General features: G+C 47.1%; 2 protein-coding genes across 3 annotated transcripts; both read right to left on the bottom strand.

The window, feature by feature from the left end:
• Positions 1-466: 466 nt before the first annotated feature.
• Positions 467-7,766, bottom strand: tap2t (transporter associated with antigen processing, subunit type t, teleost specific). Its single transcript, XM_060036522.1, has 11 exons — positions 7,161-7,766; positions 6,817-6,931; positions 6,558-6,688; positions 6,044-6,249; positions 5,415-5,612; positions 4,943-5,071; positions 3,366-3,554; positions 2,736-2,909; positions 2,308-2,467; positions 1,155-1,291; positions 467-681 (listed from the first exon to the last, which is right to left on the bottom strand). Exons 1-11 carry the CDS (start codon positions 7,648-7,650, stop codon positions 499-501), a joined length of 2,112 nt encoding a protein of 703 aa, XP_059892505.1. The 5' UTR covers positions 7,651-7,766; the 3' UTR covers positions 467-498.
• Positions 7,767-8,012: 246 nt separating this feature from the next.
• LOC132446208 (cytohesin-1) lies at positions 8,013-19,836 on the bottom strand. Of its 2 annotated transcripts, none has more exons than XM_060036371.1 (12): positions 19,624-19,836; positions 14,937-15,019; positions 12,621-12,685; positions 12,387-12,453; positions 12,163-12,281; positions 11,297-11,490; positions 10,852-11,000; positions 10,468-10,579; positions 9,779-9,855; positions 9,589-9,660; positions 9,328-9,482; positions 8,013-8,964 (listed from the first exon to the last, which is right to left on the bottom strand). In XM_060036371.1, exons 1-12 carry the CDS (start codon positions 19,649-19,651, stop codon positions 8,886-8,888), a joined length of 1,200 nt encoding a protein of 399 aa, XP_059892354.1. In that variant the 5' UTR covers positions 19,652-19,836; the 3' UTR covers positions 8,013-8,885. The 2 variants fall into 2 exon arrangements, with proteins under 2 accessions (XP_059892354.1, XP_059892355.1); XM_060036372.1 differs by lacking the exon at positions 19,624-19,836 and adding an exon at positions 16,259-17,188 and having other exon boundaries at positions 9,779-9,857; positions 10,467-10,579.
• Positions 19,837-20,457: the final 621 nt, after the last annotated feature.

Below are 20,457 nucleotides of genomic sequence, written 5' to 3'. Positions count from 1 at the left end.
CATCCTCCTCTATTTCACTGTCATGATCAGTGATGAAGTCCCGAGCCTCCTGGACTGTCATCCATTTGCTTCTGCTGCTCATTGTGTCTGCCTGACAGAGTGTAATGCAGAGAATATTTGATATGTTTTGACCCTCCCCTGTTGAGTGTCCACTTGTTGATATGTCTCACAGTTGTAAAGAAAGAATTAGTCTGACATTTCTGACACCTTTTTACCTCCAGTTTTACTGCTGGGTCAAATTGACCCGAACAGTATCTATGTGATATAAACATGCAGGGGGTGGTTGCAAATATGTGAGATTAACTATTTTCATATTATATGTTGATTACACTAATTAAGGCAAGCAGAAGAAGTTTCATACTGAAAAAATACTTTTAACTATTTTTCCTAGATCTTCAAACTTTAAAACGGGTCACTTTGACCCGGAACATAACAGGAGGGAAATAAAATCAATAAAACATTTTTAAAAATAGAAAGTGCAGAAGAGGCATTGAGCCTCTAAAACAGAGCCTGATAGCTGCGGTAGTAGCGTGCTTCACTGGCCATGAGCTCCAGGTGCGTGCCCTGCTCCACGATGGCCCCGCCCTCCATGAACACGATGTGGTCCGCCTCCTCCACCGTCCTCAGCTGATGGGCCACCACCAGTAGGGTCACACCCTGCCCCCGCAGCTGCCTCGCCACCTGGCACACACACACACACACACACACACACACACACACACACACACACACACACACACACACACACACACACACACACACACACACACACACACACACACACACACACACACACACACACACACACGCACGCAGGCTGAGAACCTTGGAGTTTATAGGCAGCAACCTTCCAGAACATCCCACAATCCAGTTGGATTAATGTGTCGGGTTTTATCATGCTGTTTTTAATCTAAGGTGTTGCATGTGTTACGCCGTATGGACGCCACACCGCCACGCAGTAGGGGCTCGAACCGGCAACCTCCAGGACTGGAGGGTGAGCCGAACACTATTTACTCGGCCAAATCACTGCAGCCTTTCGGGTCCGCTTCAAACACGTTCTCGGGGCCCGTGGACTCCACGGCCCCTGAGAACGTCCACCGGCCCCCGGACATGGGGCCTACAGAGAAGAAGCAGTCAGGGTTTGGGTGACGTACGGCGTGCTGCACGTCTGCGTCCAGGCTGCTGGTGGCCTCGTCCAGGATGATGACCCGGGGCGTCCGGACCAGAGCTCTGGCGATGGCCACGCACTGCCTCTGCCCCGCCCCCAGCTTCACGCCACACTCCCCCACGTCTAGAGAGGGAGACAACACATCCGTTAATTTTGGTTCTTTTTTTGTGAGAATGACACTTCCGACACTTTGTTGTGCGTTTCCTGTGACCATTCCTTTTGTGAGCTTTATGAGTTTCTGTTGTTCGTTTATTTATTTGGATGAGGATTCATATTCCCACCCACCCACCCACCCACCCACCCACACACACACACACACACACACACACACACACTAAAATAACTTTGAGTGTCTTGAAAATAAATATAATCATTGTTTCATTATATATATATATATATATGTAAGGGATAATGCCCGACGAGGTGTCCATTATCAGGAATTAATGGACGACGTGGAGGCGTGAACCGTCCGACGCGAAGCGGAGGACGGTTGCCTCCGCGAAGTCCATTAATTCCTGATAATGGACACCTCGAAGGGCATTATCCCGCTTATACCACGGTCACTTACCAACGGTGACCAAATTAAGACCATTAATTTATATTTTCATGCGTTTTACAATCTGAATATAAAGTTTTCCACAAAACATACATTTGTTTCCCTGGTTACGCCTGAGGGTCAGACTAATACCCGGAACCACCATTACACGCCCGTTGGGTTCTCATGCAACGGAAACGTTGTTCACTCCTCCAGTAATTAGGACGGACCATAGCTACGACTTTAGAACGGGAGGTAGCGGGAGGTATTATAGTCCACTGAGCTTTGTTTTGTTTCCCGTTGCTATGGTTACTACTATTTTAGAGACGATACGCCAGCTAGCGCATTAATTGAGAACGGTAAACAGACAATTTGACGGAACTACTTGTCCAGGTGTCCGTATATCAGGAGTTAATGCACACCCTGCATCCAATCAGAATCGAGTATTCCCGCAGACCGTGGTATAAATATATATATATATATTTCTTCATATTATACGTTGAATTTGACAATGTATAACTATTGCAGTGTGTATAGAGGTTCGAGAATGAAAAAAAAATGGGCCAAAAACAAACAAAACACCAGGAGTGGGGCGGCGGCCGACCTGTGTCGTAATTCTGCTCCAGCGACGCGATGAAGCCGTCGGCGCTCGCTCTCCTCGCTGCCTCCTGCAACATTCCCAGGGTGCAGTTCTCCAGCCCGTACCCGATGTTGGACCCCAGCGAGCCTGAGAACAGGACCGGGTTCTGGGGCACCAGGGTCACCTGCACAAAACAGCAATACAAAGTAATATACAAGGGAATCTACTATAACGAAGCAAGAGATTATTTAAGAGCATGTCATACACCATTATGTGTTCTTTGCAAAATAATTAGTTTCCTGAAAAGTTCTCGGTGGGCTCTTACTAAGAAGTCCTTTGTAGTAAGTATTTAATTTTGCATGAGAAAATAAATGTGCTTGAGTAGAAATGTGCTTGAGTTTGTTTGGAGTCTAAATATCCCTTGTCTCTCAGGAACTGAACCCAGGGACTACCTTCTGGTGGAGGTATTTGTGTTGGTAGCTGTGCAGCGGCTGTCCGTCCAGCAGGATCTGTCCGTCCTGAGGTTCATACAGCCTCTTCAGGAGGCTGACGCAGGACGTCTTCCCTCCGCCAGAGGGACCCACGAGAGCCGTCATCTTCCCCGGGCGTACTTCCAGAGAGAGGGACTATTGCAAAGAGAGAGTTGGTGTACTGTAAACGACCATATTGTGTTTAATGCTTTTTATCCAAAGCTGCCATCGTTGGGAAAATAAACTATTTAGATACTGTCATAAAAGAGGCAGGCGGGGGTTAGGAATCTAGTATGCCCATAGCCTTCGAACACTGGGGAACCCTTTACTGTACCTTTACTGGGAGACAGAGTAGCCGCTATACCATCCTGCCTCCACTACACCAATACACCATTACACAACCACACCGTTGATAGTAGACATCGCAACCTTGGTCCGAAATTATATGAGGTATATATATATATATATAAAGACATATATTCCCGTTTAATAGTTTGCAGCTCTTTTGAGCCTGGTTTGTTTAGTCTGAAAACTACAATTCAATTATCGTTTAAATGATTTTATTATTACCATCTGTATGTGAAACAGTCCAGTCCCCAAACAGATGCTCACCTTGAGTACGGGTTTATCAGGGGTGCTCGGATAGGCAAAGGTCACGTTCTGGAAGCTGATTCCGCCCGCCAGTGCCTCGGGGGCCAGCCGTCCTGCCGGTTTGGCGTTGGGCGTTCGGTCCAAGTAACCCAACACTTTGGTGATGACTCCGGCGGTGCTCTCGAACTCTCCAGTGGCATAAAGGAACTCCTGGAACAACCAGAACCCTTTAGAATGACTTCCATTTTGTCTCAAGACGGACTAAACTGTGAATGAGACCCAAATCCAAATCCCACATAGTCTCATGGCCCCATAGTCTCATGGCTTCCATGGTTTTATGGCCCCCATAGTGTCATGGCCCTTATAGTCTTATGGCCCTCAGTCTCATGGCCCTCGTAGTCACAAGGCCCCATAGTCTCATGGCTCCCATGGTCTTATGGCCCTTATAGTCTCATGGCCCCATAGTCTCATGGCTCCTATGGTCTTATGGCCCTTATAGTCTCATGGCCCCATAGTCTCATGGCTCCTATGGTCTCATGGCTCCCATGGTCTCATGGCTCCCATAGTCTCATGGCTCCCATGGTCTTATGGCCCTTAGTCTCATGGCCCTCATAGTCTCATGGCCCCATAGTCTCATGGCCCTCATAGTCTCATAGCCCTCATACTATCATGGCCTCATAGCCCTCATAGTCTCATGGCCCTCATAGTCTTATGGCCCTCAGTCTCATGGCTTCCATGGTTTTATGGCCCCCATAGTCTCGTGGCCCTTATAGGATGACCTGCGTTGGGCATGTCCTGTTCAGCGCGATCTTAATTTGTATGGCCCTCATACTATCATGGCCTCATAGCCCTCATAGTCTCATGGCCCTCAGTCTCATGGCCCTCATAGTCTCATGGCCCCATAGTCTCATGGCTCCCATGGTCTCATGGCTCCCATGGTCTTATGGCCCTTATAGTCTCATGGCCCCATAGTCTCATGGCTCCTATGGTCTCATGGCTCCTATGGTCTCATGGCTCCCATGGTCTCATGGCCTCATAGTGTCATGGCCCCAGTCTCATGGCCCTCATAGTCCCATGGCCCTCAGTCTCATGGCCTCATAGCCCTCATAGTCTCATGGCTCCAATAGTCTTATGGCCCTCATAGTCTCATGGCCTTGATATTCTCATGGCTTCATAGTCCTCATAGTCTCATGGCCCTCATATTCTTATGGCCCTCGTTGTCTAATGGGGTCTGCGTTGAGTATATCGCCGCTAACGTAAAGCAAAAATCTCCATCTGCCTGCAGCTTCCAGAGTAGCGTTCGGTTATTAGAGGTGGTTTCAAGATTATTTTTCTATTGCTCAACGGTGGAAAGAAGTCCAGTGATGTTTTCTGTCCAACCTTCAGAGAGCTCCGGAAGTGTTCCAACTGTAGATTTTGAATGACGCTGCACGTTGTGTAATATTGAGAACGTTTTTGACAACCAGGTCTGAGCGCCGCCCTGAAGTTCACCTCGTTTTACACCTAGTTTAATTTATGGCACCCAAGGCCTCCACATGAAAGGAGTTGAGAGCGTACAGCAACGGCCAGCCATTGGTAGGATTGCGGCCGACTCTCACCCGTATGCTTGCTGAGAGAGGTCCCTGGTACAGGAAGAAGGCGAGCAGGTCGCCCACGGTGATCTGACCAGAGGAGATCAGGGAGCGGCCCTGGACCAGGATGAGCACCTTGATCCCCACGTTCAGCAGCTAGAGGAGGACAGGGGACAAGGGATTCATTTAGAGCGTCTTCTTCGCATTTCACTTTCTGGTAGTAGTCAGGTAATATTCATGAATTTGGTTTCTCTCTCTCCTAGGGCTGTCCAAGAAATATTTAAATTATTAAAAAAAAAATACCTTCATTCTTTTGTAGACCAAATAAATTATTAATTTTAAAATGCAGCCCTCCAAATTATTTGAACAGTGCAACCCTTAAAATAAAATACAGAACAAGGTTTGATAAGACAGATAATCCGTCCCAATCTGACCCTCAGACTCATCCACTAAGAAGAGAGTTTTTATTGAACCCCCTTCCCCCAGCCGCCCTCCTCACCCTTCGCAGCAGGAGGAAGGTGGCGCTGTAGAGTCCCATGCGTGTCTTGAGGTCTCTCATCTGGTCCAGCGCCCGGCCGTAGACCCCCGCCTCGTAGGGCTCCGCCCCGCAGCTGCGGACCACCCTGATGCTGCCCAGAGTCTGGGTGGCCAGCCGGTTGTTCTCCGCCTGGCAGTCCTGCAGCTCCTCCTTCATTTCCTGTGAGACCCGCCATGAGGAACACTGAGACCGTGAGGCACAATCGACCTCCAGAGGTTCTGGGTTCAATCCCCGGTATACCTGTAGGTCTGCCTGCTCCTTAATGACCTCTATCTGAATTCAGCGTATGCTCCTAAGAAATACAATATTGGTCTTCAGTTTATTGCACACACTTTCTCTTCTTATGAAGCAAAGCCCAGAACAAAGCCCAGAACAAAGCCCAGAACAAAGCCCAGAACAAAGCCCAGAACAAAGCCTTTAGTGCTTTGTCCATCATCATCGTAAGTGTATGAAATGGGATTTGGCCAAGCTTTCCAACTCTCTCACAAATGTACTCAACATCACTGTGGCTCTATGAATATATTTACATCAGGCCTGCATGCATGACAGTTCTATTGGTTCTTATGGTTCTCATATCTGTTACTTCCTACCTTGCTGTACACGCTGTACTGGCTCTGAATGAGGCTCAGGAGACGCATCTCCACCACGGTGAGCAGGGTGAGCTGCCAGGACAGCCTGACCATCAGCTGCAGCATGAGGACGCCCTTGATGGTGCTGCGTACCAACAGGTTACAGTTCAGCGCCACGGTTTTACCCATCTTGTCCACGTCCGAATGCAGACGGGAGGCCAGGCTTCCTGAGAGAGGGATGAGTGGGGGGGGGATGAGTGGGGAGGGAGGGAAGGAGAGAGTGGGAGAGTTAGAGAGTGGCGGGAGGGAGACAGAGGGAGACGGAGAGAGAGTCAGTGAAGTTGACGCACAATGATTAGTCCTAACTAAGGAATGTGACGATTAAATGAAATTCACTATGAAAGTAAGCCAGGGGTAAGTACACCAAGAAATAGACATACCCCAGAACTACACACACTACTACACACACACGTCACACACACACAGACACACGCGTCTGCTCACACACAACAGGTATTATTAGTGTCTGTATCACCAGGCTTGTTGTCCTCAAAGAACTGTATCTCCTGCTGCAGCAGATTGCTGTACAGCAGTCTCTTGACCCTCTGGTTCAGCCTGGACAAGATCCACATAAACGTGCCTCCTCTCAGCGCAGCGAACAGAGGGCTAGAGCAAAAGAAGAAAGACAGGTACTGATGAATGCAGAAATACTGGGACAACAATAAAGTAGCTACGGCCTATGTATTCTTTAAGGAAGGGTAAATCTGCACAAGGGAAACAACTAACAAGCATACCTTCCAAGAGAAAAAAGGGCTAGCCATCCAAGGTTCTTCAGAAAGTGTGTTTGATAGAGCTGACCTCGCAGCATATCAATGACTCTTCCCTGATACAACGGGATGTATGCATCACCTATCGGGAAAAAGACACACAGATTAAGGATTATTATTTAAATGGGCTACATAATCCTGTCATTTGTCAAAAGTCTGAGCCGTCCATCGCTTCTCATATTGTCCAAATGCAGAATTTTAAATTATTCAAGAATTAAATTATCAAACAATCAAATATAAAATTGTAAAACGTACATATAATATTAAACTTATATTGTATAATATTGTTGATACAATGTTGTTAAATTTACAAGCCACGCCGAGGATGAGGAAGAAGAAGGCAAACACAAGGTAGAGGCGGTCCGGCATGAAGTATTTCAGCACCCTCTTCAGCACCGCCGTTGAGCCGAGATTTTGACCTCCTTTCTTCTTCTGCCCATGGGTCAAATCCATCTCCCAAAACGCACATGCTATGATGGAGGAGATCTGGGCCAATACGATCATACCAAGCGTAGGGACTGGACTTCCGTTAAAAGTAGAAAACCCAACTAGAGTTCTAACACTTTCAAAGACAGGAAGCAATAGGCACACGAGAGTCACGAACCTGTTCACCACAGGTGTGGGTTTGTCGTCAATATAAACGGTCCATGTGTTAATTAGTATAATTTTTAATACTGCAAAAGCCCACAAACCAGGCAATCCACCACAACTTGGGAACTGAAGCAACACCAGTTCGGCAAAGAGTATCAGCCAGAACATAATGTCCAAGAGAAGGACACATCCATACGTCTTCCATTTCATTTTCGTCGACTTAAATTGTTTATCCTATAATAAATTACAGGAATGTATATTCGAATAAAAGGAGGAGGCAAGTACCCCAATGTCTACGACTTTAGTTTCGCTTTGGATTATCTCGCGCGACCAGTATTCACGAGATTTGGAGGAACAGGAAGACCAATCTTAAATGTCGATACATATTTTATTGTTGCCAGAAGATGGCAGCAGAGAAGGCTATACTTGAGAAATGCCCGAACAAAAATTGGTCATCCAGTCATAAGCTACTCGTTTAGCAGTTTAATGAATGGCCTGTCTGTGGGATCCTGGGGCTCATGATACTGTTGAACGGACCCAACAACAAACGGGACAAGTATATCAAACAAAGGTCCAATCTTATATCACTTTATTGAAACAAAATGTAAAACAATAACTTACAATAAATCGTTGTAAATAAATATTTTACTATCTAACAAGTTCCTTCATTTGCATAAACAGTGCAGAACTTGCCACTACAAACAAAATATTCTTATGTTGAAATTGGGAAAAGGTAAATCAGGACATTCTTATTTAAATAATGTAAACACTTTATTTACAAAGTATGATCTTTTTTTTATGTAGTTCAAAGATATGAAATATAGTAGGATAACCTAAATGTCCAGCATTTTGTCGCCCTTGCTTTCAAATAAATTGTATTTGAATATGAGGAAAGGCTTAGAAAGAATAGTATAAAAAATGTCCCATCAAAGAAATGACAACTGCCATTTTGTGACACCATGAAATGGATTGGGCGGAATTCCTGTTGAGCTCAACTACAGTATCACTTAAATAGCAAAATATCAAAATTATTTTTGTCCTCTAATTTGTATGTTAGAGGAGCAGAGGGAGGTGTAAGTCGGCCGGAAGTGCTTTGATTGTAGATCATTCTGTGTCTCGACAGAAAAAGTAACAATTACGCTTGAGGAGGGAGTTTGCTCTAGGGATCTGCTTGTTTATGTGTTTTAGAAGAAAGAGAAAGAGTTAGCATGAGAGCGATAGAGCGAGAGCGAGGGAGCAGATAATGGTGCCGGAAAGGCCGTTCCTCTCGGTCTCTAGGCTAGGTCCAACGGTTAACCCCTGTATAGGTATAGTGTTCCTGTTATGAACCCCACAGGACAGTGTCCCTCGTCCAAAATGGCCCTGTGGGCATATAGGTCCTCATTGTCCACACTGTCCACAGCATGGGACGGACGGACAGACCAGTGGTCGCTCCGACGCAGGAGCTACAGCCCCTTGAGGGAAGACACCTTCTTTTTCCGGGCCGCCAGCATCTCGTAAAAGGGATCCTTGCTGATGGCCGCTCTATAGGGAGACGGAGACACGGTGGACAGAGTGATGAGCCAGGGCACGTCTGTTTAAACTGCACCCTTTAAACACAACGACCAGTCAGTGTGCTGTGTATAGGCAGGAACACACAACACATTTAAAAAAGTCTTCTAAAACACAATTTAACAAAATAAGACAATGAAAGAGAAATGTAAAAGGAAAGCATAAGGTCAGATAATATGTATGCCAGTACAGACAGATGGACATTATAGGAAAAAGCCACGGAAAACCGAAGATTCAAGTTTTGAGCCCTAAAGTTGAGTAAGGGTGGGATTAGGACAGGCAGGGACAGCTTTGGAGCAGGAGGTGGGATGTGAGGGGGGGTGGGGAGGGGCTCACTTGATGCTGGTGATCCACTCGTCCTTCTCCTCGGTCGTGGGGGCCGAGATGCGGTAGAAGGTGTGGTTGCCCTCGACGACGCGGCCGTCGGCCTCCGTCTTGCAGGCCTTGATCACCTGGTCCTTCTGGTCCGGGATGTAGAGCTCAAAACAGTTCTGGGAATAGAGAATGGAGGGTGCACAAAAGATTGGCCACGAAGTAAAAACAACGATCCGCCTTTACTTTATTAACAGTTTAAGATGCAGTACTTTAAAAGCTTACCGGTTTCTTTGAGTCTTCCACCTCTCTGATGCTGAGGTTCTCCAGGGGAATGATCCCTCTGGGTTCCTTATCCTAGGAGGACGACAGAGGGAACGTCATCACGGTGAGAATACAGGGAGCACGGTGCGGGCCCCGTCTCCTGGACGCCGGTGCCTTGCTCGTTCTTTGCCATTGAGTTGGCCCTACTCACTGTGGTGTATTCAAAGTAGTAGAGGCAGTTGTCGGTGAGAATGAACCAGCGTCTTTTCCAGGTCTTCACGCGTCCCCCTGGTTGGTCAGAGGACATGTGAGCGAGGGACTTGGGGAAAAAGTTCAAAAAACACTGCGGAACATTTGGTCAAGCCGGCTTCATTAATGTAGTTGAAGTCATGACGACAGTCACTTGAAAGCAGGCATGCTTGATGTCCGGGGTGGGGGAGGGGGGGGGTGAATGGCCAGGCATGGAGCGGAGCAGAAGCAATGTTAAGAAGCTTATTGGCTGACACGGAGGCATCTCAAAACATGAAAGGCCAGATGCTTAGGGACACACAGCATAGGGCCAAGAGGCCTTTGGTAGATGCAACAAAAATACAAATGACCTTTTTTGTTTGTGCAAATGAAAATGGGAAGTTAGGCGAAACGGAAGCAGATATCGCCGCAACAGCGCGCATGAGGGACAGCAAAGCAAAGCTCAAAAGCGTCACGTGAAGATGGTGTTTGCAAAGCTTTTTTTTTTTTTTTTAAAGCTCGTACATACCTCCTGGTGAGACCATCCCATGAAAAACAAGCGAAACAGAGAGAGTCACAATAAAGAAGTCATATATATATATATATATATAACTAACATATCTTGATGGGACTTCATAGAGTGAGCACACACACACACACACACACACACACCTAGCTTCAGCAGCCACCCCTCCCGGTCAGGGTTGAAGAAGGTGTGAGTGAGGTCATTCCCGTCATCTTCTGGAATCTTGAAGGGTTCATTCTTGATGCTGTCATAGAGGTTCTGTAGAGACATGATCGAGGAGTCTATAAGTCGAGGGTTTTAAAGAGACCCTTTGGATATAGCCCCACCATGTAGCCTATTTATATTATAAATATAAATAGTATGTTTGGTGATGACCTTTCATGGGCTATCATTTACATTTCGTCAAGGGGATATCTGCATATGCAAAAGGCAGCAGCCTCCTATGAATTGAGCAGTGTACCGAAATGGAAATTATAGAAAGATGAACACGCAGGGTGCTGGTCTGATTATATCTAGAAGAAGCCCCGTACCCTGAGCAGGTCTTCTGGGAGGTCTCCGCCGTCATTGATGCCTCGGTTCATGGCGGTGAACCTCTGCACGGACGGCTTGTCCTTCACGTTGGGGTTGTGCAGGCTGGTGTTCAGCATGATCACAGCGAACGACAGCACGTAGCACGTATCTGCAAGGGCCAGAGCGGGGAACACCTGTGAGTCCCTCACCACCTCCTCCGCACTCTCCATCACCTCAAGCACCATTGCACTTTAGGGGATTTCGCTGACGCTTTTATCCAACACGACTTGCAACCATTCATTCCCACATTCACACAGCGACGGCGTCAACCACGCAGCGCGTCAGGGGGAGCAGGGGATCGAACCAGCGGCCTTCCGGTTACCAGTCAACCCGCTCTACCTGCTGAGCTACTGCCGACCCCTACACCGCCTGCAACACCACCTACTAGTGGTCTTGGGTCCTCACCGGTGCTCTGGAAGACGCCGGCGTTGCAGTGGCAGTAGCGCTGGGCGAAGGCCTCCATCATGCGGTCGATCTTCTGGGCCTCGCCGGGCAGACGGAAGCTCCACAGGAACTGCCTGAGGGCCTGCACCAGGTTGAGGTCCGTGAACTCATGGAGCTGCACGAAGGCATGCAGGACCTGGAGGTTGAACTCATCTCTGGAGGGAGACACACACACACACACACACACACACACACACACACACACACACACACACACACACACACACACACACACACACACACACACACACACACACACACACACACACACACACACACACACACACACGATTAAAGGACATACAGCTTCTCTGTGCCTCCGTTGAACATATCCAAACATGTATGAGGAGATATTCCCATGTTATGATCTTGATGAGATGAAGAGAGTATTGCTGTGGCTACCAGACGATTCCCGCAAGCTCATGTTTTGTTTGCTCTACAGACAAGTGCTGACTCCCCTCACGTACAAAAAGATTGGTCTGGAATGAGCTAGGCGGACCAAGCAGGACCGTTTCACTAATATGAGGCAGGAGGACAAATACAATGATGGTGCAGGGTGCCATAGAGGCAACTTAAAAACAAACAAAGATGGGGGCCACTGATGAAGAACGGTCTGTTGATTCCCCTTGGAAATCACAAATGAACGGAGAGGTCCCAGACCAATTGCAGTTTTCCATTCGTCTGGCGATGCCAGGCTAACAGAGTAGGGAGATAGGGATTACGATAAACCACCGCATTTTTGGAGAGGATGCTCCAAAAATATAATCTGTCCATAATCGGCCTCCAAAATCCTCAGCGTGTGCCATGGACATCGTTGCAATGCTCACCTCTCCCCCAGGTAGTCTCCTATGGCAGTCTTGTTAAGCCCCTCCCCCTTGTACAGGAACTGGGCAATATCATCACACGTGTTCTTCAGGAGGGCGCTGTCAATCAAGAACCTGATCCCCTAGGCAAAGGAAAACAAGAAGGATGAGAAGACAGCCGCTATCCAGCTGAGGTCGACACTGGGACTAGCCTTCATAGTCCAAATGGGTTTTCCATTGTCGCTCACCTTCTTTGGGTCCATATTGAACTTCTTACGGCCCATGGCCATCTGTTTATTCCTCTGCATGTTCTTTCTGTGGATAAAAATCATAGAAAGAACGGAATGGATTTTCATTAAGGCCCGAGGACGCCAGCCCCGCCTCCACAAGATCAGCCCACGCTGATACCAAACGCTTCCAGGCCTGTGGGGTCTTATGCGGATCTAGTCTGGCCTTATTGACCAGTTGGTACAGAACATTACCTCTCTTGGGTGAGTCCCAGGTCCTCGATCTCACAGGTCACCTCTGCAATCTCATCCTTCAGACGCTGGGAGAGAGGAGAGGACCGTTAAACATGCACGGCGATCGCCCAGAGCCAACACTGCTGGGGGGGGGGGACTGTGCACACGAGGACACAAATGATGTCAAGAGATTGCATTACAAGCTGCCTCCTTGTGATGTCTGCCACTTTAAGCCAGCCCCCACAGAGTTTGATGCTGTGTGTGTGTGTGTGTGTGTGTGTGTGTGTGTGTGTGTGTGTGTGTGTGTGTGTGTGTGTGTGTGTGTGTGACCCAGCAGCCGTCCTGCTGAGCTGACCCAGTGAGGCAGGCTGACCAGCGAGTGGTCAACAGTGAGGACTCTGAGAGCCAAGGCTTTCTTTCTCCCCTGGAGGTATTTGGGACAGGGGGATGAATGCGGCCTGAGAGCCGCTGCACCTGCTGCTGGGGGTGGGACCAGGCATCCCCCCCCCCCCCTCCCCTGACCCAGATTCCCCCCAGTCATGGCTGCGTCCCGTCTGCGTGTGCAGGCTTTCACACGGGGAGGGTGGGAGGGGAGGTAAGGTCAGAATGGGACATCTCAGTGGAGCGGCTTTGAGAGCTCAGACGCTTAGGTTTTAGTCGGAAATACTGTGCAGAGAAACACTTTTAGTCAGAAATATTGTGTGCAAAGGAAAAATGGTAAGAGAAAGCGACTGCGCCAAACAACAGGGGGTCAACCTGACTAGTAGGTGTGAGAAGAGAGGCTCAGTGACAGCGTTTCGAGAGGATTTGGCTATATCTACAATGTGTGAGGATTTATTTGCTTGTGAAAGAAAATCTTCCAGCTCAAATTTGAACACTGATTTGGAAAGTGTTTTGTGCTGAGAGTTTGAGGCAGGAGGTTGAAAACGCACTTTGATGCAACCCAAAAAAGGGACTTGAGTTTTGAGCAGAGTAGAGCGCACACCGTTTTTTTCTAAATAACAGGCTTACTTTGGTAACAGTGAAACGATGGCATAGATTACTACGTGGAAGATCCTTCAAGACATATAACCACGTATATTACAAAAAAAGATTTTGGGTTCCAAAAAAGGGTTGGGGCTTTCAGAAGTGTGATTCTTAACACCTTGAATATCTGAGAGTACAAACGTACGTTGTCTGACCAAATTTTTATTTAATAAATGATTGAGTACGGTAATAATAATCAAGTACTATCATGTATTAAACACTAGAGGTCCTTTGGAGGCCTTATGCCTAAAGCAGTCTTGTTGGGACCATTCAGCAGAGATTTCCATGGCTACTAACCAGCCTTCTAAACTTAACTATAATGACAGGGACTTGAGTCTCCATTACTGAAAATATTCCATGGCTCATTACCCAAAATTCTCCAGGGTAGGGCAAATGACAGGAAAGCGAGGAGCAAGAGTCACAACCCCTGATGTTAGTCAAATGCAGCCAGTATGCGGCATGGTGGGTAGTGTATGGACATTTGTGTTGGACAATGCTCACAAATCAAAACAAGGCTTCCTAAGAGTAAGCTGGAGGAAAGCTTACACACGCACAATATGACGAATCATGTTGGTTGCACAGGGATGCACACACGTAAAGAAGGGTCATTGAAACATGTCGTGCTTTGGAATTATCTGCATAATGCATTTGTTTAGCTGAGAAATATAAGCTGTGGCTAAACCAGCACGCAAATATGGACAGGAAGAGGGCCCCGCACACACCCACACACTCAAACACACACGACGACCAAGGCAAACCTTCTGGAAGTCACTAGAGACAGGCGATCAGCAGCTGTGAATAACGTGTAAATCAGTCCTTACATTGACCGGTCCAAAGAGACGCACATCAGACCCACAAGAATCTGTGACCAACGTGTATGAAGCCTTGCATGAAATACGATGATGTGCAGGGTTAACGAGATACGTTGGTGAGAATGTGCAACCTAATGCACGGCGCTTTAGGTGGGCTTCCGTGGTTGTGGCAAGTTTGTGGCCGTGGCAAATATCCCAATGTCGTTTGCGAACAAGGCTAGGGTGTTCATGGTTCAGTCGAGGCACTACTAAGCCACAGGTCAGTCAGGTGGGTACACACTATAGTTGCAACATGTTTAAATAAAGAAACATTCAAAAGCCCTCTTGGAAAAGTCACATTTGTCGCTTCCAGCCCTGACACAAGATATAGACTGCTCAAAGGCAGGAGGATCACTCCTCTAACCACACTAGTGTGTTCCTGTGTGTATGTGTGTGTGTGTGTGTGTGTGTGTGTGTGTGTGTGTGTGTGTGTGTGTGTGTGTGTGTGTGTGTCTCTCACTTGTATGTCTTGCATCAGCTCTTGCTTCCTGCGTCGGATGCTCTCCAGGTCCCGCCTCTCTTCAGGGCTGAGGTCATTCGGCACTAAAAGATGAGAAGAAGACATGGAGACAACAGTCACCAGGCAGACAGAGGCGTCCCACACAGACCAGAGAATGCCTGGGCTGGGAGGGTTATTAATACAGCCCTGCTGCAACCCCTAATCCATCAGATTGGACCACATGTCTGCCAGACACTCCAATCCATCCCGCTTTATGTGTCACACACACACACACACACACACACACACACACACACACACACACACACACACACACACACACACACACACACACACACACACACACACACACACACACACACACACACACACACACACACTTTTAGAATTGGTCTTTGGACCCAAACAAAAAGCTGATCCAACCAGTCCTCCATTGCAATAGACAGCCAGTTTCAAACCAAAGTACCACATCTGTCCGAGTATAGGCCGGTGGTATTATGCCCTGGATAACTGAACTCAACAGCATGCGCTGAACAACAGAACAAATGTCTCCATCCTTCCCCACTTGAAATTCACACCCACATAAAAAAGGGATATAAACACCCCCCACACACACACACACACACACACACACGCAATGAGGTGCAGAGGGGAACCACATGGCAGACAGCAGATCTGTAGTGGGAGGCTAAAACAAGAGCCAGAGTGAAGGTTTAAATGTCAGTTATAAGGGGAGAGGAGGTTCGGCCAAGGCATCACATATTTTGAATGCCAATGCTATGGTGAATGTGGCATTTCTCTCCATGTATAATTTACTTATAAAAGCAAAAGCGACACTCTATAAATAAAGAAAAAGGCCATGCCAAAGGCATTCAAATATTGTAGGTTAAGAACAAATGAAGGGAGGGGCCGTTATTCCCCGAGGTACTGATCTCAGCCCAGCATTACTGCTTTACACTCTGCGAGCAGACAGACAGCCCTTGACTATGTTGTCTAAATACTAATAATCCAAAATGGTTACTCCTACATACAAGGAAACGCGTATCCAGCATGTGTGATGTGATATGGCAGTTGTTACAGTGTAAGGATCTTTATCGCTATGCACGCATTTACATCCCCCTGCGAGGAAGTCTAAAGTAGGCTGGAGCTGCTCCCATTTTAAAGTCAGAGACAAGAATAACTCCACATTGAGGTGTCACACACACACACACACACACACACACACACACACACACACACACACACACACACACACACACACACACACACACACACACACACACACACACACACACACACACACACACACACACGTTACTTACACGACTCCCGTCCAAGCTCGGCTACCTAGTCCACAGGTCACCCAGAGTGTGGGTGGGTTTGTGTGCGCGCGTGTTGGCAAGACACGGGACACAGTCACAACCGTGACGCTGAAGAGCAGCTGGTCAGTACAAACGGATGTAAACTTGTCTTTTTAACCTTCACTTGTAACCCTCACCCCCTCACCACCCCTCCCACCTACTGCTGCCGTCCCCATCCTCTGCACGCTTGACAGCCGTTAGGAAATCATACGCAGGCCACTGACGGGAACGGTGAAGGCAACAGCGGCCCAAAGGCCGGGGCAAACAACCAAACAAAGAGTGGGCTATTTTATCAGCTGTTCCGTCGTGTGGTCTGCGGTTTGTCATTAGAGGGTCAAAAAGGAGGACAGACGCACACGCGACGCACACGCAACGGCACACCCACCTAGGAGGGTGAGGGCAGTCATGAGGGCATGACTCTGAAATCACACCAGCCAAATGCTGAAATCTCACAGTCGACTATTTCCATCAGCAATGAGAGAATCAAAAGGCAGATAATCCAAACTGAAAATAAATATATAAAAAAAAAACGTTACTCCAAATCTATCCCAGACTCCAGTATTGTGTATCCAATCGGTCAATTTTCCACAGGTCTATCCTGTTCCAGACAACTGAGTAGGCGGCCTGGGCTGTGAAAGGTCCTGGCACGGATTGGGGTCCGGTGTGATGGAGCCCTGCCCCTCCATCCACCCAACACTGAGGTCCGCCCGCTGGTCCCCCTCCCTCCAGCACCGCCCAGCCTTAAGCCTCCAAACACACACACACTCTGCCACAGAGACAGAGCCAAGAGGGAAGGAGAAGTATGGCCAGCCTACAGTTATAGCAGAAGAGTTTGTGTGTGTATGTGTGGGAGGGAGAGAGAGAACGTCAGGAAGACCACTGCCCAACGTGTGTGTGTGTGTGTGTGTGTGTGTGTGTGTGTGTGTGTGTGTGTGTGTGTGTGTGTGTGTGTGTGTGTGTGTGTGTGTGTGTGTGTGTGTGTGTGTGTGTGTGTGTGTGTGTGTGTGTGTGTGTGTGTCACCTCCAACCCTTTCCCTCTGTTCCCTACCACTCCTCCTACCTTGCACGTCATACAGACTACCCCCTTGTGTATGCACCAAACTCCCCTGAAAAACAGGGCATTATATTCCTTCCATTATCACTGTGTGTAGCTCTATGGTACACACAGAACAGCCCTCCTTGTACATATAGTGTCCTAATGCAAGGGGTACATCACTATTTTGTGATACTTACTATTTATAAGCATATAACAAGCAAATTGTATTGCATCTTTATTTACCAGAGTATACTAACATAAGAATTACCCATTGGTAGAAGTTGCTATTCCAGGTAGTAGCAATCATTCTTAGAATGTAGTTGTTATTTTTTGGAAATATGAGTGAGAGTCCAAAGCCAAAATAAATTAACCAACCCACTCAAGTGCCACTAAAGGTAATTTTCCTTAATGTCTTATTTTCCCATAGTGCCCTTTGTTGCATAGTCCTGTCCAAATTCCTACAAGACAACAAGGTTCACATCCTCTACGTTGCTACGACGATGTGTGATGCTGAGAACTGACAACGACTGTTTTACTATGACTGGGGGTCAGACTTACATTTGGAAGTCCACTATGTTTTAAGTTTATGTTTTTAATGTTCTACTTCACTGACTACTCTCCAAGTCAATATTTATTTAGTGGCAATCTAAAAATATATATATATTTAAAAAAAAATAACTGAATGAGTTGACACAATGGTGATTTAGTATAGGGCCCACTAATCTAAACCACTGCATTTGCAGTATTAAGAGAGTTACCCTAGGTGGCGCCAACGAGAACGAAACAGACCTTCGAAATTACCAGTTGAACAATGCTTTTCCAAATCATTGAGGCAAAATGTACTATAAATCATAAGCTCCATTAATGGTGGCATTGCGTGGAGCTGGCCACCAGCGGAGCAGAGAACACACCGTCACCGTGTTCAGGATCACCTATGAGCAGTAAGCCTGTCGTGAGCTTATACCACTACCAAGTAAGTGAACACAGCCTTAGCAGCCGCCCACTGTTTTTGGGTCACTTGGGCATCACAAGATTAGCCCACACGCAAGAAAAAACCACAAGCATGATAACATGTCCAGAAACACAACAAAGCAGCGGCGAATTGAAGACAAAAGAGCTGATGAATTGACCCTTAAGTTCTCGGGTGGGTCGAGGAGAAGGATGAAAAGAGCTCATTTAAGTTCTGCCACTGTGAGTGAACACATGTTGGACAAAGCAGCATTTGTCCATGCAAATGTTTGCTTTAGGACAGCCATTAAGAGCCTTGAACATAATGTAATAGGCCTAATCATGTGGCTTTGGAGGGATCCTTGGTGACTGCTGATCACATACAGCCTCGGGATGCCATGTTAGGCCTACAGGGCCGAGGGACAAGAGTTCAAGAGGCAAAAGAAAACGAAATAAGATGAACAATGTTGGTCCACGTGCCATTTTATAATCACACGTTGCAATTTCCCCGAAAATATCTGAAAGAGTATTTTTTTTTACATATATACTTCTTTATGTTGGTTGGTTGGTTTGAGCACAGAATTCTTCGATGAATAGTCAGATTTTACCATTCAGGACTATTGCCATCAGTAGTACCATCCCAAGGGCCAACATAATCATGTATCCTATAATCAGGAGTCCTGTTATCATGTAGTAACACACACACATCGCCCCTGTCTTCTTACGCCTCTTTCTGGTGTGGGTCAAACTCTAGAAATCCTCGACGAGAATCATAAAAGAGTTCTTTCATTTCAAGAATGTTTTTAAAAACTAGAATTGCCATCACAAATGTTATAAAATCGTATGCCTACATTATGTGTATTTTTTTTTAGTTGAATCGGTCTGGCTCACTTGGTTTCAGAGAAGCAGATGAACCAGTCCATCACAGAAGGACCCTCGTAGAGACCTGATCATGGAGAACCGGGCTGCCCTGACATGAACCCTCACCTCCCTTCAAACCCAGGGGTACCACCAGCACAATCCCTTCAACTGAAAGGTCCTTATGTCGAGTCCCTGAACACACACAGGCTACACAGCGGGTACCCACACATGGGAATCATTAAACCAAGAGATAGTAAGTCGAACAAATAATACATATCCTATTCATTCGAGGTTAAAACCCCTATGAAGCGGAAAAGGATGAGAAAGAAGAGCCCAGGACCACCGAGCCCCGTGCTAGCCTGGGCCGGTCCTCTGCGGGAGGGCTGGCGGGTCGTCTAGCCAGAGGGTCGGGCTAGCTGCCTTGCTAACAGCCGAGGACACAATTAAACCCAACTAACGTTGGAGCAACCGAGCAACTCACCAACTCCGTCTTCCGACTTCAGCACCATGTCTACGTCGTAAAGAAATGCTCAGTGACTAGAAACCTAACTTGACGTTGATTTAAATGGGAGAAGGTCCCCTTTTGCAGTGCATTTGTAATACGAAGCTCGCTTTTTTATCGGTTTAAAACACTGGCAAGTGCCTGGGAGGAATTACTACACCGGCGGCATGCGACAGACTGGTGTAGGAGGGGCTTCAAAGGCAGTAGCCAATTAGGTTACATTTTGGCACAGGACAAATAGCATCAGACCAGACACACGACCCCCATGCTCTATTCTGAATGCATGAATTCAATGATGAAAGGGTCCGCGAAATGATGCAAGCATCTCAGGACATATTCAAGAATACATAATCAACTAAATTATAAACAAATCAATTAGGCTTACTTTCCCTGTGATATATTTATTGACCAAAATGTGGGTAAAACGGTCAAGTTTGAAAGAAGAGGGAAGTGATGGCAGATAAAACGGTACAGAGAGAGAGGGAAGCGATTGCAGCTGTGCGACTGAATCAGTGCTTTATGCCGGATTGGGACACACACAAAAACAGGATGTGTGTGTTTGTGTATTTGTGTGTGTGTGTGTGTGTGTGTGTGTGTGTGTGTTGTGTGTGTGTGTGTGTGTGTGTGTGTGTGTGTGTGTGTGTCCTGAGGGGGGGGGGGGGGGGGGGGGGGGGGGGGGGGGGGGGGGGGGGAGAGAAGAGAAATGCAATGAAGAAGAGTTGCTTTTTATAACATCTTCAATGAATCCTCAGTGACTTTGGTCAAATCTTCCGCCAGAGAAAGCCACAGATAGAATATGTCAAACAACTGAAT

The sequence above is a fragment of the Gadus macrocephalus genome, chromosome 18 (assembly GCF_031168955.1).
Source record: "Gadus macrocephalus chromosome 18, ASM3116895v1".
In the NCBI taxonomy this organism is placed as follows: Eukaryota; Metazoa; Chordata; class Actinopteri; order Gadiformes; family Gadidae; genus Gadus; species Gadus macrocephalus.
This window is presented reverse-complemented; position numbering and strand designations above follow the sequence as displayed.

What these genes read in the sequence shown, in the direction of transcription:
- tap2t (XM_060036522.1), bottom strand. Translation starts at nt 7,650, where the DNA reads ATGAAATGGAAGACGTATGGATGTGTCCTTCTCTTGGACATTATGTTC. An exon ending in CTGATAAACCCGTACTCAAG is followed by an intron (nt 2,910 to 3,365) that starts GTGAGCATCTGT and finishes TCTTTGCAATAG; the next exon opens with TCCCTCTCTCTGGAAGTACG. An exon ending in ACGCAGACGTGCAGCACGCC is followed by an intron (nt 682 to 1,154) that starts GTACGTCACCCA and finishes TGTGTGTGCCAG; the next exon opens with GTGGCGAGGCAGCTGCGGGG.
- LOC132446208 (XM_060036371.1), bottom strand. Translation starts at nt 19,651, where the DNA reads ATGGTGCTGAAGTCGGAAGACGGAGTTG. An exon ending in GGAGACTACCTGGGGGAGAG is followed by an intron (nt 11,491 to 12,162) that starts GTGAGCATTGCA and finishes GTCTCCCTCCAG; the next exon opens with AGATGAGTTCAACCTCCAGG. An exon ending in ACTACTTTGAATACACCACA is followed by an intron (nt 9,661 to 9,778) that starts GTGAGTAGGGCC and finishes TCGTCCTCCTAG; the next exon opens with GATAAGGAACCCAGAGGGAT.